This window comes from Anguilla rostrata, chromosome 5, assembly GCF_018555375.3.
Source record: "Anguilla rostrata isolate EN2019 chromosome 5, ASM1855537v3, whole genome shotgun sequence".
NCBI classification, from domain to species: domain Eukaryota; kingdom Metazoa; phylum Chordata; class Actinopteri; order Anguilliformes; family Anguillidae; genus Anguilla; species Anguilla rostrata.
This window is the reverse complement of record NC_057937.1, coordinates 50,020,040-50,036,454: the sequence shown is the minus strand read 5'-3', so window position 1 is coordinate 50,036,454 and position 16,415 is coordinate 50,020,040. Positions and strand designations below refer to the sequence as shown.

Sequence of the window (16,415 nt, the reverse complement as noted above, 5' to 3'; positions counted from 1 at the left end):
GTACAGTGCGGTTATGAGGCGGTGCAGTGTGGTTATGAGGCGGTGCAGTGCGGTTATGAGGTAGTGCAGTGTGGTTATGAGGTGGTACAGTGTGGTTATGAGGCTGTGCAGTGTGGTTATGAGGAGGTGCAGTGCGGTTATGAGGCTGTGCAGTGTGGTTATGAGGTGGTGCAGTGCGGTTATGAGGAGGTGCAGTGTGGTTATGAGGCGGTGCAGTGCGGTTATGAGGCGGTGCAGTGCGGTTATGAGGCAGTGCAGTGTGGTTATGAGGCGGTGCAGTGCGGTTATGAGGCAGTGCAGTGTGGTTATGAGGCAGTGCAGTGTGGTTATGAGGCGGTGCAGTGTGGTTATGAGGCAGTGCAGTGCGGTTATGAGGAGGTGCAGTGTGGTTATGAGGCGGTGCAGTGCGGTTATGAGGCAGTGCAGTGTGGTTATGAGGCAGTGCAGTGCGGTTATGAGGCGGTGCAGTGTGGTTATGAGGCGGTGCAGTGCGGTTATGAGGCAGTGCAGTGCGGTTATGAGGCAGTGCAGTGCGGTTATGAGGAGGTGCAGTGCGGTTATGAGGCGGTGCAGTGTGGTTATGAGGCAGTGCAGTGTGGTTATGAGGTGGTGCAGTGCAGTGTGGTTATGAGGCAATGCAGTGCGGTTATGAGGCAGTGCAGTGCGGTTATGAGGAGGTGCAGTGCGGTTATGAGGCGGTGCAGTGTGGTTATGAGGCAGTGCAGTGTGGTTATGAGGTGGTGCAGTGTGGTTATGAGGCTGTGCAGTGCGGTTATGAGGCAGTGCAGTGTGATTATGAGGCTGTGCAGTGTGGTTATGAGGTGGTGCAGTGTGGTTATGAGGAGGTGCAGTGCGGTTATGAGGAGGTGCAGTGCGGTTATGAGGTGGTGCAGTGTGGTTATGAGGTGGTGCAGTGCGGTTATGAGGCTGTGCAGCGACTCACCGGAGGCCCGTGTTCCTCTCCTTGTGCTTGGGAAGGGCGAGCGTGGGGACTATCTGTCCCACGGCGAAGGCGAACCCGCCGAAGATGGACGCGGGGTAGCGGGTCCTCTGAAGGTGCTTCTTGAAGATCTCCACCGTCTCAGAGCTCACCTCTTCATCGAAGGCCACTTTGATGAGCTGAGCGAGGAGTCCACAAGAGCCAAAAGAAATAAAAAAAAAGAAGAAAGATTGCAACGGTTTTTTTTTGTTGCACGACCACGTCTTACAGCTGCACCTGGGAAAACGATCTGGGGGTCAAACAAAACAACTGCGAGGGACCTCTTCGAGCGATCCGTTTCTGCAGAATTTCACTTCTGCTAAGCGAAAAAATCTGCACGTCCCTTTGCGAGATTTTTATTTTTATTTTTTCTAAGCAATTCGGGCCCGTGTGGAGAAGCGATTAATCACCGCGCCGGAAATCACGGCCCGATCCGGAATGCGCAGAACAGAGCCTCTCGCGCCTTCCAGACCCTTTCAGCGCGCCAGTTTTTTGGTCGGCCGAGCGATGCTCTCCTGACCTGGAATCCCGTTTCTCGGGGCCCCCGGGGGCCACTCGGTCTCTGTTCCCCTCTGTTCCCTGACAGCCGAGCGAGCCCCGCGTGGGCCGCCGAGCCGGCTGCAGAGTTTAACGCGGGGGCCGATAATGCGCCCCAGACGCCGAGCCGCTGGCAGGACGCGCGGCACGACCGCACGCTGGCAGGTGAGGCCGAGCGCACCCCCCCCCCCACCACGCTTTTACGGCCCCTGTTACTAAAAAGATAGGAATGGACCGTAAAAAGTTTACGGCGCTGCGCGTATTGTGAAATATCAAGCACACGTGTCTGAGGGAAAAATATGCACTCGTTCCTCAAAGAATTTCATATTTTTCAAAGAAATATTAAAATAAAAACAGAAACACAATGAACAAACACATATTCTTTATGTAGGAAAAATTTTTCATAAATTCATGTTGACCAGCATAATCATTATAGATCTGACAGATATAAGTCAGTTGAGATTACATTATTTTTCAAAAAGTTGAAAGCTGACAATTTCACTGTAAATTCTGAACGAATGCCTCACTGAACACACGTTGCCTCTCAGTATACTTAAGTACTAAATCATACCTATGCTCATCTAAACCCAGAAGAAATCTAACAACTAAATCACACACTTTCATTAACAATACTGCCTCCATCATCATCATCAGCATCATTATGTGGCAGGGCCCCTGTGGGTACGTTACCTGGAAGGATGCAGATCTCATCTGTAGGCCCTCCTGCAGGCCCTGCTGCAGCTGGTTCTGGATGTTGATCTTCTTCTCCTTGGTCAGCGTGGAGACTGGGAAGCAGCGGATGACTTCCTGCTCTCCCACTGCTCAGACAAAAATCAAACTACACTGAGTCATGCTGGCCATTGCACTGATGTCATTAAAACAGCAATCATATTCCAAATAGTAATGGAATACATCATACGTCATTCGGTCTGTATATGCTGTTAGCACGCGCTTCATTCAGTTTGATCTGCCTGAACATCATTGTGTGCTCTTAACAAACTGGCTAAGCACATCAGTTAATTTCAGCCAATTCCAGCTGTAGTACAGTCAAATCCTTTTAAATATAGGATAATTGAATAATTCTCTGGATTCTCTGCATGGTAAAAAAACATCTGACTTGACTTACTCCAGCTATGTGCAGTGAAAAATACAGCACAGCCTGGGTATACACTGTTAGCAGTCTGCTGTGTGTCTGCACTATAAAAATTTCTTAGAGAAATGAACGTGCAGAGAGAGAATGGCTGCTGGTAAGTACCTAAGGGGTCATGAGGAGTGCCCTTGAAGATGATGCGGTAGGTGGTGAGGAAGAGGGCGCCCTCTGCTGGCAGGAGGTGGGGCCCCCCCAGCAGGCCCCCCGTGGCCTCTTCCCGGCCGTCGGGGTCCAGGACCACGCGCAGGCCCTCCGAAACAAACTCCTCCCCCGGGAGCAGGGTCGGCCGCAGGATCCTGGGCTGCAGAGCGGAGGAGCCAATCAGGCGCCGGGTACAGGCCGAGCACACGCCGAGCACACGCCAAGCTCACGCCAAGCTCACACATGCACTCCGGGGTTGTGCAACGCTCGCGCATTCCACTTTCATTGAGTCGCGGCCAGGGAAAATAAACAGATATTATATGTGAATGTAAAAAAAACCCGCAGAAACCATAATGATATGACCCATTAAACGTAATGACACAGCACTTGGGAGCTGACGGGTCACTGACGTCTGCGAGCACATTTTTCAGATCTCAGACGAGCGCACGTCACCTCGCCTCCAATCCGAAACACATGCATCCCTGGGCCTGCTTCGCGCGCGTTCCTTTCGTCTGGAGCTCCGGGATTATTATTTATCCAACAACAAAATATTTAAGGTTTCCTCCGAGTTGCGTGACCGACGCGGGGAAGCGGCGGCCAAGGCGATGTGCGCTCCACACGCACGACAGCGGGGCGGGGCCGGCGTTTCGGCAGACGGGCCCGCGGCGATCTGTCTCCCGCCCCCCAGCGAAGCTGCGCTCCAGACCCCCTCTCTCTCTCTCTCTCTCTCTCCCTCTCTCGGTCCGGGGCTCTGCATTTAATCACCCCAGCTTTCCTGCGTTTATCACGGGCGCCTGCATTCCTCGGAGGTGACGTTTAAACGGCGGATTGATTCCCCTCCGAGGCCTGCAGATGCGGGGGGGGGGGTGGTTGGGTGGGGGCGCCGTGGTCTGATGGAGCTCGGGGACAGGCGATGGGGGGCGGGGGGGGGGGATGGAGGGAGGGTTGAGTGTTGCACAACCAGGGAACCGTGGATCTGCTTGGTCTGGTTCAACAGCACCCCCGCTGCGCTCTTCCCAGCAGGGCTTGGCTGGGGGGCGAGGGGGGTTTTGGGTTGGTCGGCGAGCTGTAGTCGAGACCCCAAGCGGGCTCTCTGAAAGCCTTCAAGGCCCACAGCGCAAACCTCAGCAGTGATTTACGGGGCCTGAAGCAGTGGCTGATGGGCCGCAGGTTTTCCTGTTCCAAACGGATGCTGCGGGTCCGCGGCCTCTTCCTGCTATCGGCCCCGCTCCGCGCTAAAGCATTAATCCCTCAGCGGGGCGACGGACGCGGCCCCAGAAGAGCTCTCACAGGACAGAAATCAACGGGACGGGTTCACCGGTGAGTCCTTGAGGTCCAGGGCGGAGAGGCCCAGCTGCCTGTCCTGTGCTGTTTGTGCGCGCCCGAAAGCTCTCGCGCTCCTTTGCGCAACAGAAGCACTTCCCGCGATGACATATTCTTTCGGACCGCCGAACTGACAGCCGAAAAGTTACTCCCCCTCAGCGACAGGTTGGGGCCTTCTCGCGTTTCTGTCCTCTGCCCAAGAAGACCCCCTAGACACCACCTCTCCCTGTACTCCGGCCAAAGAGGTAGCCGACTGTACAAACGCAGAGACAGCCAAAATTCGCTAGCCATAAATATCCAGCCCGATGGCTCACTGGGGTCACTCCTGCAATTGTTTTAAAGTTCACAGCATTCAGTACAATACTGGCAACAAGTCAGTGTACTGTAACATATTGGATGTGAATGCCAGAATGATAGTATAGCAGTTTAAATGCAGACAGCAGACTTAGGCTCCAGTTACTGTCCTGGAACACATTGTCCAAATAAAAGCCATTTAACCCTTTCAGTGTGTCTACTGTCTTAATAAGGCAAACAGCCTTAGTAACCAAGTGCATATCTGATATTCATAGAGTTAGGAAAGCTAAGTGTGTTACAGGCTACACACTAATTACATTTGAGTCATTCACGATGAGAATGTGATTGTGTAAAATGTAAATTATATTTCAGGCGATCACAGACCATAAAAGGGAGCTCCTGATATGACCGAAAAGGTGTTATGAGGCTATCCATTTTTACTTTACCTGTAAATGAGATTGGGGTTATAAAATTTACCCCATTGCTTCTGGCTGTTCTGTTACTGATGTATAAAATTTTAGGAGGATAAACAAAAGACAAGGTTGTAAGCTTTGTATGAGGGGCAGTGCTGGTGAAAACGATGTGTTTCCAGTGGACAGATTGGATGTAACTTGCTAATGAACTGCTCTTTTCAGTCACTGTAGATGACATCACTTCAGGTTGCCATCCAATGGAGTACGGAGAACAGAGCTATTAAGACAAAAAAAGCTCCTGATTGACTGCCAGCCCTAATGAGAAACCTGTATGTGTGACTTCTGTAATAACATACTGCAGGTTGAAAAGAAAATTGCAGTACATCTGTAGTGGGAAAAGAGTGTTAGTGCTGACTGACCTTCTGAATGGGAGGGAGAGTCATGCTCTCTCTGTGCACTGCCTCTAGTGCCTCCATCTGCATGGCCACAATGCCTGGATTAAATGGACAGAGTGGTTAATGCAGCCCCACTCACAGGCTAAGGCTAAAGGCATAAGATCATCAACACAGACCCTCACTGACTAAGACTAAAGACATAAAAACATCAACAGACCCCACTTACTGGCTAAGGCTAAAGTCATAAAAACATCAACACAACCCTTCACTGGCTAAGGCTAAAGACCTAAGAACATCAACACAGACCCACTCACTAGCTAAATACATTTTACTCAAATGGTAGCTACATTGAAATTTTCAGGCTTGACGCGTAGTATTAAAGTATACTTAAAGACAGCGTGTCCTGAAGGTGGCTGTGGTCCAGTGTAAGGGGTTTCGGGGGAGGTGTGTGAGTGTCTGTACCCACCTGGGATCATGCTGTGCAGGTTCTTGATATGATCCTGGGTGACCCCGCTCTCAGTGCACACCTTGTCGATAAAGCGCGCGATGAAGCGGACCACTGAGTTGGCCACGTCGCTGTTCTCGGAGTCCTCGAAGCCGCTCTCCGTGTCGAAGCTCTCAGCCACGCTGCCTGCCATACTGTTGGACAATGAAGGACAGTTGAGTGGAAGACCACATTGAGAATGCAGAAAAGCACCAGCGTTTTTACAAGAACCTGGCTTGGACCCCAGAACAATGAAATGGGTCAGTTCTGATGCCATGAATCCTTACTACAACTTCAGCCAGACACGGAATAAAGGCCCCAAAACAAAAACAAAAAATCGAAAAGTGCTGACTTTTTCTCAGCATCATATCATCTGTAGCTGTCAAATACCGATCCAAACTGCACACCATAAACTCCCACAAGCAATATCCCAATGTCCTGGGGAATAAAAGACCTTTCGGGTTAATACATGAGGTCCTACACCCAAGCCATGTAGAAAGCCTGCACAGTTTCGCAAGGCCCATTTTAAGGGAGAAATGCGTTTGGCAGGCTGGATTCACTTTCTGGGAATGGCTATGTACCCTCTGTCCTACATTTTACTGCTACTATAGCACTTGGGAACTTTTGTGTTGTTTTTGGTGGTGGAAAGGAGACCCCCGCTGCAGCAGCCTGTGCATTCCTTATAAAAGCATTAATATAAGAAGGAACTGGAGGGGGTCCACTGATCGAGGAGCCAACAGGATGTAGGTGAGCAGGAAATAGCAGAAGAGCAGCTGTATACTGGCGAGAGAAGAGGTTTGAGTGGAAAACTCCTTTAACCTCTATCTGTGTTTGTGTACCAGAAACTGAAAATCACCTTTTCTAAAAACAAAAAAGGACTACTTCATTGCAAACCTTCTACTGACTTCCAGGGACTAAAAGTGTGGGCGTGCCTATCTAATGCAGAGGTCCCAAGCCTTCTGAAGGGCCTTGAGCCATTCCAGGTCTTACTACAAACAGATCAGTGCGCTCAATCCAAAATCAGGTGGCTTCCATTCAGAATGCTCACCTGGACGTAACATAACATCAGAGAATGGCAGAAACTGCGAAGGACTGAAAGTGATATTCCCTCCCCTGTACTGAGTCTCATTAAAAGTGCCCCAGGTTCACGCTGCTTTAAGGTGGCTAGCTGTGACTCCGCAGGGGGCTCCCCGGGCGACTCGCCTGTTGGTGACGATGCTGTTGCTGCCGCTCTCCCAGTCGGCGGTGGGCGGGGGGCGGAGCAGCTTGCTCTTGCTGCCGTCCAGGGGCACCAGCAGGTAGACCATGAGGCTGGCGTGGTGGATGGCCTGGCTGAACACCGTGCTCTCCTCGCCGTTCACCAGCTCCTGCTGCCGCTCCTTGCCCAGGCAGGGCCACGCCCGAAGCTGCTCCGCCCCCAGGTCCATGGCCGTGCGCTCCGAGTCCGACGGGGGTGCGGGGGGCGAGGGCCCGCGTTCCTGAGGAAGGGGGTGCAGCGAGGGGGGCATCAACGGCATGCAGGAAAAGGCCGTAACCATGTTTCATGAACAGAGCATCCTGCCCAGCTAAGGTTAGTATGCTGTTTTATCTCTGTTCTTAAAGTTTTTCAAATATTAGGTTAAACTAGAAGCTGCATCTCCACCAGCTTCTGAGATTTTCCAAAAAAGGCTTTTATTGTCACTGCTGTGTTGAAGTTGAAGAGCAAGTTGTGATTTTTACCTTTGGTCCAGCTGTGATCTGTGGCTTGTCCTCTGGCGTGCTGAGGTAAAGTGCTCTGATCTGGGTCTGGACCTCACTGTAGAACGTGGCCTCCCAGAACTGCTGGTTGGCCCAGATGGGATGGTCCTGGACGCAGGTGTAGGCAAACTGGTTGACTCCCGGTGCGAGTTTCTGCAGACGGGACCATTCGCACCATCAGAGGCTTTTAGGAGGCGCAGAGTGGTAACAAACCCACACCTTGGCTGCACTGCTGCACTGGAGCTGCTGGAGCTTTCAGCACAGGGTGCGATATCGGCCCAAAGTATTTAGCACCTCACAGCTCCAGCACAGCTTCACCATCAAACTAGCGGAGCTACTGTTTACAGGCCTCGTAAAGGCAGCCATTAAAACCCTCCTGATATTAAGGAAATTAATACATTTGTAAACAGCTGCCAAACCACGTTTGAAGGGTTCACAGCAGTCCACAGAACCTGGACAACCATAGCGCCCCATAAATTGAGTTGGCTGCTACTTTTTCCTACTCCTATAACCCCCTGCTCTTAAGAATGTTGGACTTGCAGTCTGTTTGAGCTCTATAAATGGAGAACTGCCATTTTCCACGGCTATAGATGCAAATCATCACATCTAATGTTTACTCTTTGAGTCAACCTGGAATGCCCCAGAATACTTCCGAGAACTCCATCACAGCCAATCCCAAAGCAGATCGACACAACATAGCACGGGTCCCAGAACACGCTGTCTGATTGGCTTCATGAATGAAAACCACTGTCTACACCTTTCCATTTCCTGTTTGCCTGCTTCACTCACCCTGAGAGTAAAGGTCACACTGAACTCTTCAGCTGCACTGGTTCTCCTAGTCTGAAGACCTTCTGACTTGATCTGAAGCTAAACAGAATGCACGTGCATGTACACCATTCCTGTAATTTCCCCCTGGCCCACAGAACAAACCTCCATTTCAAGAACAGAAGCCTGGGCATTGACAGAAAAAGAGAAAGAGAGAGATCTTAAGAGTTGCAGATACATGTGGTAGGAACTATACCCTGCTGCTTATACTCAGCATCCATGCCTACAGTACACGCATCCCGAAAGTTCCTCTCCCATTAGAGGGCAGCAACAGGCTGCACGAAGCACAACCTCCCCCACTCCCCCCCCCCCCACTCAAAACCCCCTTATAGACCATGCAGGTCCTTTGGTAATCCTTGCATTTAAACTATGCTGAATGAAATATGTACATTCAGTTGAGCAATGTTATTATTTCATAAGGGAATTTCATACGAAGAATGCTTGAGATCATTTGGATAGTTTCACTTCCCTCTAAGGATAGGAATGCTTTAAATGCTTTGAACGTGAATGAATTATCACCCCTACATAAATATGCACTCACAGAGAAAGAGGTGTTGGCAGGATAAATCATTAGACTACAAACACGAAACTAATGGGGACATGAGGGGGCTAAATCTACACATTTTTAGGATATGGCTCATGCTAACCGTACCCAGGGTAAGATAATTGATTGCTCTGTCTAGGCTACACTAATATCACCCCAGTATATACAGTAAGGAAGGGGGTATAATAAATGTGTTCAGTCAACCACAATTATAGAAAGAGTGAAATAAAAGGACCCTGGTATTGTTATGGGCCATACATCAAAAGACAAAAGGAGTTGTGGATTAAGGTCAGCATTTTGCAGCGTTTTTTTTCTTTATGCTTTATGTCAGATGCATCGCATTCCAGCAGCGGCCAGTGGAAGTGCATGATGGGAGGAGGCAGTTCCTCTGCGCACAGCACGCACAGGAAGCGCAGTCTGCTCTCCGACTCCCCTGCCCCGGCTCGCGAAACACTGACCCCAGGTCAGGCGTCCAGTGGGATCACTGTCATAATGGCCGAGCCTCGCAGTTCCTGGACCACAGTCTGGATGCTATATAGAGCAGGAAGAGGCCTCTATCTGAGGTGAGTGTGTGCAGATGCACTGCCAATCAAAGGCTGAGGATGAACCGGAATTGCAGTTTGACCTGAGTGCCCTTAACTGTAAGCAACGAGATTATTGGCACACCAGTTGGTTTAAAATAAGCAGAGTTTACAGCTGAAATCATAAGGCACAGTCCACAGTGCTCCACACAACGTTTTACTGTTGACTTCCACTGTATGTATACCGCAAAATGATATATTTTTTTTGGCGATTTGAGAGTTGAAAGCGGGACAAGCACGGGCCAGGCGGGGCGGGCCAACGTGCCGGAGGGTCACGGGGGCTAGCGAGCGCAACTCCAGGCCGTTTCCCAGAAGCCCCGGAGCTGCCTTTCGAATCCCGTGTGACAGACACAGCCTCCGCAAAACTACCCCCAACTCCCACCCCCCGTTATCGCCGTCCTTATCCTTCATCAGTCTCAAAGCCCCGCTGATTAACATACCAGCATTGTGACTGCCGGGAACCGGGCACGGACGCGGGGAGGAGGGGGTCGTGCATTTTTTGAGGGTGAAAGTTCCCAAAACCAGATTTATAAAAGCCATTATGAAGGACAAACAGACCCATTAACGAGATGGATGTCGTGTTTGTGTTGAAAGGGTGTCCCTTCCCGAGATGAAACCAGGGACGTTGCCCAAACACTGCCTCTCTGCTCTGAGGGAGCGCGTACGGCAGGACCGGTAAGCGACTAATGCGAGAGATCAGCGGTGTGTAACATGACCGTCTAACCCGCAGAACTGCACGTATGACACAGCAGAACGACTTTCTGCATGTTATAGCACGCTGATTGAATCCTATCTGGAGACTTAATGGACAAGAGACTGTGTTTGATTCGGCACCAGCCGCGTATACTGCGATAATTTACAAGCGCTTTGGACAAATTCACTTGGCGCCTCTCTTGTTTAGCAAAAAAACAGACATTCCTGGAAAAAACCATCAGCTGTGTTGGACTGTGTTGGAAAACTGAAGAAAAAAAAAAAATGAAATCTATCTGCTCTGCTGCAACTAAGCAAGGGCAATGCTTAATTGTTAATCACATCCCAGTTCATGGTCAAAGTTGTATATTTACGAATGAACAATCGGCAACAGCATGCACTGCAACCTACTTAAATATACAACACAAATGCAATATCTTTGCAGGAAGAAAAAAACACAAGCTCATCATTTTGTAAATGCAAATAATAGCAAATGCTTCTGAGAAAATAAAGACCCGAACATCTCAGAAGCAACAGGGGTCATGCAGCAAGTCATTTCTTCATCTGGACAGACATATAACAGCACAACAATGAACATAATCCAATTTATAATTCCTCTGCCTGAATAGAGACTCCATTCCTGGGACACATTTAGTTTGACAGGTCTTATTAATGTCACCAAGAGCAGCCAAGTTCACGAAAATATCTGGTCTGATAAGACGCTCTCCTGATAGTACATTCTGAATCTGCAGACATAAGACCCTGAAACCAAATAAAAGATATTTTTCTGTGTGGAATGTTTACGCTACGCTAACATTTGGAAGACCTCTCCGGGTAACTGTAGGTAATTGTGTTGAAGTGTTCTGTGTGAAATGTCTTTGTAGACTGTTATGGCTTTGGGAATTTGGGGCAATTACAGAATTTTGCCTTGGTACTTTGCCTTGCAAAAAAAAGTACTTAAAAAATATGTTGATCTAGATTTTAGAAAGGAGAAAAACAAGAGCTGTTAAGGTGTCAGAGTGTTTTAAAGGAAGATAATTTAATCCAGAGTATATAAAAATATGCAGTCTGTTTCTTGTGAAGCGTCACCAAGTCGTGAGTCATGGTTTCTAATGACAGTTAGCAGTCGGCCTCCAAAACACATCATAATATGAGGAAAAGGACACAGGGGATCTGCTGCGGTGTGGATGCTGGCCGCGAGCAGATCAGTTTCCCTACCGGCATTCACCAACACTACGGCCACTAATAAAAGAGCCAAGATTACTGACACCCTGACACCGTCCTGGCAGTGAAGTTCACCACGCTCACTTTCCCAATTTCCCATATGAGCCTTACGAAGAAGATTGAGCTGACTGAAATGCCACTCATCTTGTGATTAGAGTGTTTGGCCAAGAAGTTGTCACACCAGTGCAGGAGTGACTGACACTTCACGCCTGTCTTTGTTTGAGGTTTGTTTCACCATTCTCTATGTTCAAGGCAGACTAGAAAAATGTGTGTTTTTACCATTATCTTCAATGTCATTTAGCATTGTGTAAAAATCCAGCCATATCTACTTAAATTAAATTATGTCAAAAGTTTATAAGAACAAACTGCGAATTGAAGCTTGGAACAGGTTAACCATGGGAAACGACTTTGGCAGGAGGAGAGATGTCTTCTGAGACATCACAGAAACCACATGCGCAGACATACACACATTGACCCCCCAGTCCCAGTCTACATCCAGTTTTCCCAGGCTGTGGTAAACAAGGTCAGAGGACCTTGACCACAGAACCACCCAGTTCCCAAGGACCCACCACCAACCCTTGGAGGAGATCCATACTGGAGGTCAAAGCAAACCCAGCCTCTCTGGGGGGTGGGGAGTGCAAAAGGCCAGATGGGTGAGAAGGCCTTCTCTGCTTTTCAGATTATAAATGAGCAGTAGCTATGACTTTCTGTTCTCTAGAGAGCTGACTGTGCAAATATGGGGGCTTTTACCTACTTTTACTCAATTACTACTCACTTACATTTACTTACTTAATTACTTACTTTATTTAATTATTTACTGTTACGTACATACATACTTACATAGACAGATATATACATACATTAAATAGACAGATAAATTTTGGGTTTCTGATGGTATCTTAATCTGTTTCAAATTTCAATAAGTGTCCATAAAACCAATTCAACTGGTAGCAGTCTACTGGAGCAGGGGTACAGTACTTTCTGGATGAGAAATAAAGGTAGGAGCAGTACTGGGGACAAGCCCCCTCGTTATATATTTTTACATATTTATTACATTACATTACAGGCATTTGGCAGATGAGATTTTATGAGATTTTTTATGCCACAGAAAAAAACCAGCTTGTCTGACAGATGAAACTGCAGAAGACAGATCAGGACAGAAGACATACTTTTTTGCAGTGGTACTCCAATAACAACTGAAACAGTCACCTCCCTTGCATACTGGAAGAGTATTTAGCAATGACGGCACATTTGCTGCCAGTTTTCTGAAGAGATATAGGTTAAGCATAACCAAGGTTGCAGAGTCCCACCTGGGGTATGAACACGCAACTTCTCAGCTGCAAGCGCACGGCCTTAACCACTACACCACACTGCTGCTCAACATTGTCATTTGTTACGTTCTGGTGATAAAAACGAAGCTGACCTAATTTCTTCCAGATTGATACCTTTCTGGTACCTCAAATTCTAACGCCGCATTACTGAGTCTGAGAAGTGAAGGAGCAGGTGTCGGGACACAGCAGTTTTGGATGCCAGCTAACGGCTCTTCAAACGGAAAAGAGAAAGAGAAAGAGAGAGGGAGCGCTTTCCTTGTGCTGAGTCACAGAGCAATAACCACGACGGGCAGTCCTGGGAGAACGCCACACACTGACCGCACTACCGTTGCGAGCAGTTGCACCACAGAAAACACTTTCCCTTACGTGGCTAGGTCAGGAGCGCTAACAGTCGTTAAGCAGGGCAGTGGAAATCTAACTACGGAGTGTGGCACAGTGGGTAAGGAACTAGACTTGTAACCGAAAGGTCGCAAGTTTGATTCCCGGGTAAGGACACTGCCGTTGTACCCTTGAGCAAGGTACTTAACCTGCATTGCTTCAGTATATATCCAGCTGTATAAATGGATACAATGTAAAGTGCTATGTAAAAAGTTGTGTAAGTCGCTCTGGATAAGAGCGTCTGCTAAATGCCTGTAATGTAATGTAACTAAACAGAGCTGTTAGCGCAGAAGCGAGAAAGTCGCCAGGCAGACAGTCACATGGCAGCACCATGTTATGGTTACATCACCACTGGCTCTAAGGGAAGGCAGTATTATTTATTTTTTTAACAAAGTAAAAAATTGGTGTGGAAACCCTGTTTGGAAATTATTCCATCGACGCAATCTCGCGTACACGGCCAAACCCAGGGAGCTAACAGGCAAGACAATTCAGTCATTCTATTCAGCAGAACGTGACTGAAGCACGGTGGCTTTCCAGCACAGCAGTGAGGGAGCTCAGTTTATACGTTTGTAGGCCTAAACCAAAATCACAGCTGAGGTACTGCAGTTGTATCCGTGAACATGCTGCTTAACCTCAAATGCTTCATTAAATATCCAGCTGCATAAATATATAGTATGTTAAAATGTAAGCTGTGTATGTTGCGCTGGATAAGCTGAACATAAAAATGTAGTAGTGCAATGTACTTCTCATAGTCAGGTTTGATTCCATTATGCCAGCGGGCCTATTTCAATTTTGCTGTCGACTCGACAGTGTGGAGTCCACCCTTTCCTGCAGAAAAAATGTCTTGTCGGGTCTTTCACTAATACCTGACACTATCAATCGCTCACCAGTGACTAGATATTTAGCCAAAGAGACATTGGAGAGAAGCAAATACCATGATACATTGCAAAGGCCCCACGGGATTATCTTATTGTTCATGATATCTATGTGAACTGAGCCCTGACTGCAAGCCAAACTCGTTATCATTGTTCTGTGAGTGTGTAAGCCGTCATGAGAGGGAATTCACAGTGATCCTCACTGAGCTGGAAGACACTCAAGCGGAGAAAAGACCACATACGCAAGCCAATGAGCGTATCTCATAAAACAAAACACACTTCACCGCCACCAGGCTGGAGAGTGTCCTGCGTTCAGCCTTTCAACCGCCCCGCGGTTCTGCGAAGCCTCCCGCGTGGTAATGAAGAAAGATTTACACGTTTACAAACGAAGACTCGCTCAGACCGCATCTCCTCTCCCGACTCGGGAGGTCAGAGCACGCTATCAGTTAGCATTGTTCCCGGCCATTTCCGCGGTGATTGATTAAAGCGCAAGGGGAATTATGGGCAGTATTAATCTCTTTTTGTGCTCGGGGAGTTCTTTTCTGGCCCGTAAGATTTCATCTCGCAGACGGCACTGACGGCCCAGTGCTGATGGTAGAGAGCGAGCACGAGAGCGTGCCTCCATTATGATGAATCTCTCGACCGTACTCTCCAAAAACAACAACTCCCACAACCCCCTTCCCCCCAGGGACGGACGGGGGAACGAGCCCATGGCACATCTCAGGATGGATAGCCAGGACTCCTACGCGTGTCCAGTGTCTTGCTGATCTTTTCAACGATATGCCAAGAGGCCTGAACCTGTTGGAGGTGTTGGCAGATGAGGGCTCCGTGAATGGGTATGGACTCAGTGGCTGCAGTCCGTGGCGTTGTTCCTCTCCAGTGGAGCAGAGGTCAGAGAAACACAAGAGACACACAACCATCCACAACCATCATCCTCACGTCCACTGCACCCGCTAAGCAACCCGCTATGCAAATACCACTCCCTGCACCTAGATCTGAACACTAGGATTTGTAGGAATGTACCCTCACAACAAAGATAAAGGTGTTATCTTAAAGAAAAAGTGCCACATGCTTGTGGATCACAAATGAAAAAAGCACAGGATCCCACCCTTCCCATTCTCCAGCACCAGTACATTTTTGGGCTTGGTGAAAACTGCTAAATTATCTGAGGCACCATTTCTTCTCCCAACCCTGTCATGGATCCCAGCTCCCTCTGTTTTTCACTCAAGCCAGTGATGGAAGCCTCTGAAGAACTCTAAAGAGTCACTTGGGACTGTAATGTGCAACTTCAGCATCATGTTACTCCTGGTTTTTAACAACTTTCCCCTCAAAGATATCTGCTGGAAGGGAGAAGTACCACGCCTGCCTCAAAACTGTTCTGCACCGGTGTTCAAATTATCCCCCAAAGAGACTTAAAAGTCTGAAACAATATTTGAGCCTTCCATAAACCCTGCCCTAATCCCTGTCAGAACTCTTCAACTGCTCTTTATACTCTTAAAGTACACATTAAAGTGCACGTTGAGCATGTCCAAGATAGTGTGGCAGCAGTGTAGTATTGTAGTATACTGGGTATGGGGCTGGTCTTGTAACCTAAAGGTCACATGATTGATTCCAAGGTACGGCACTGCCGTTTACCCTTGAGCAAGGTACCTGCATTGCTTCAGTATATATCCCGCTGTATAAATGGATGTAATGTCAATGCTATGTAATAAGTTGCGTGAGTCGCTCTGGATAAGCCTGTCTGCTAAATGTCTGTAATGTGATGTAATTTGGGAGTGTGGGAGGTAATCCTTACCTGACCCACCCTAGATGATAGAATAGTGTTAGAACCCTGAGGCTACGGAGGATTGTTTCCTGGAAACACCAAGGTAAACATGTTTCATGGCTGACATCCTCTTACAAACATACAAACTTTTAAAAAGCAGAGCAGACGGTCAGTTCATGTGAAAAAGCACGAGCAATTTTAAAAGGTGCCATTTGAACTTTTTTTTTTCTCCCATCTCTTTTCTTTACTTTCTAACAGAAGTGTGGAGAAACAGTTTCCTCAAGCTAACCGTCCCATAAAACGACTTAGGTTTTAAAAAAATCTTTTATATTTGTCTGCATGATTCAAGATAGAGATGAAAATTGCTGAAAAGATGGGAGTATACTTGATAAGTACTCAGGCCAGTCTTCATCATTTTCTTTCCTAAATTGCGTTGCTATAGTTACTTAGTGCCTTCTCAGTCTTCCTTCCTTCATCAACAAGGAAACGTTGCTAATGGGTGCTCAGATTGAGCAGGAGGACTTCCAGCTGCTGCTATTGGCCACTGTTTAGCATGCTGCCCTCCCACCTCTTGAGTGCTGGTCTCCTGTATCCCAGAATTCTAGGAGGCGTGTGGCACTGCCAGACTCAAAGCCACACTGGCACTGTTCTGCAGCCGGCAGGGTGGTAAAGCACACACCCCTCAGTAAAAACAGGGAGATAAGCAGCACAGGTACGCAGCAGTAGATATTTGGCAATGGGGTCTAGGG

General features: G+C 48.1%; 1 protein-coding gene across 4 annotated transcripts in view; it reads right to left on the bottom strand.

Annotated features, from left to right (window-relative positions):
* Positions 1 to 16,415, bottom strand: part of sbf2 (SET binding factor 2) — a 110,311-nt gene that overhangs the window by 15,590 nt on the left and 78,306 nt on the right. For all 4 annotated transcript variants that reach the window (XM_064336900.1, XM_064336902.1, XM_064336901.1 and 1 more), the window contains 7 exons: positions 7,436 to 7,606; positions 6,920 to 7,194; positions 5,699 to 5,871; positions 5,257 to 5,330; positions 2,772 to 2,967; positions 2,207 to 2,334; positions 944 to 1,119 (listed from right to left, as the gene is read on the bottom strand). In XM_064336900.1, the coding sequence (XP_064192970.1) occupies positions 944 to 1,119; positions 2,207 to 2,334; positions 2,772 to 2,967; positions 5,257 to 5,330; positions 5,699 to 5,871; positions 6,920 to 7,194; positions 7,436 to 7,606 (1,193 nt within the window). The remainder of the gene's footprint in view (positions 1 to 943; positions 1,120 to 2,206; positions 2,335 to 2,771; positions 2,968 to 5,256; positions 5,331 to 5,698; positions 5,872 to 6,919; positions 7,195 to 7,435; positions 7,607 to 16,415) is intronic.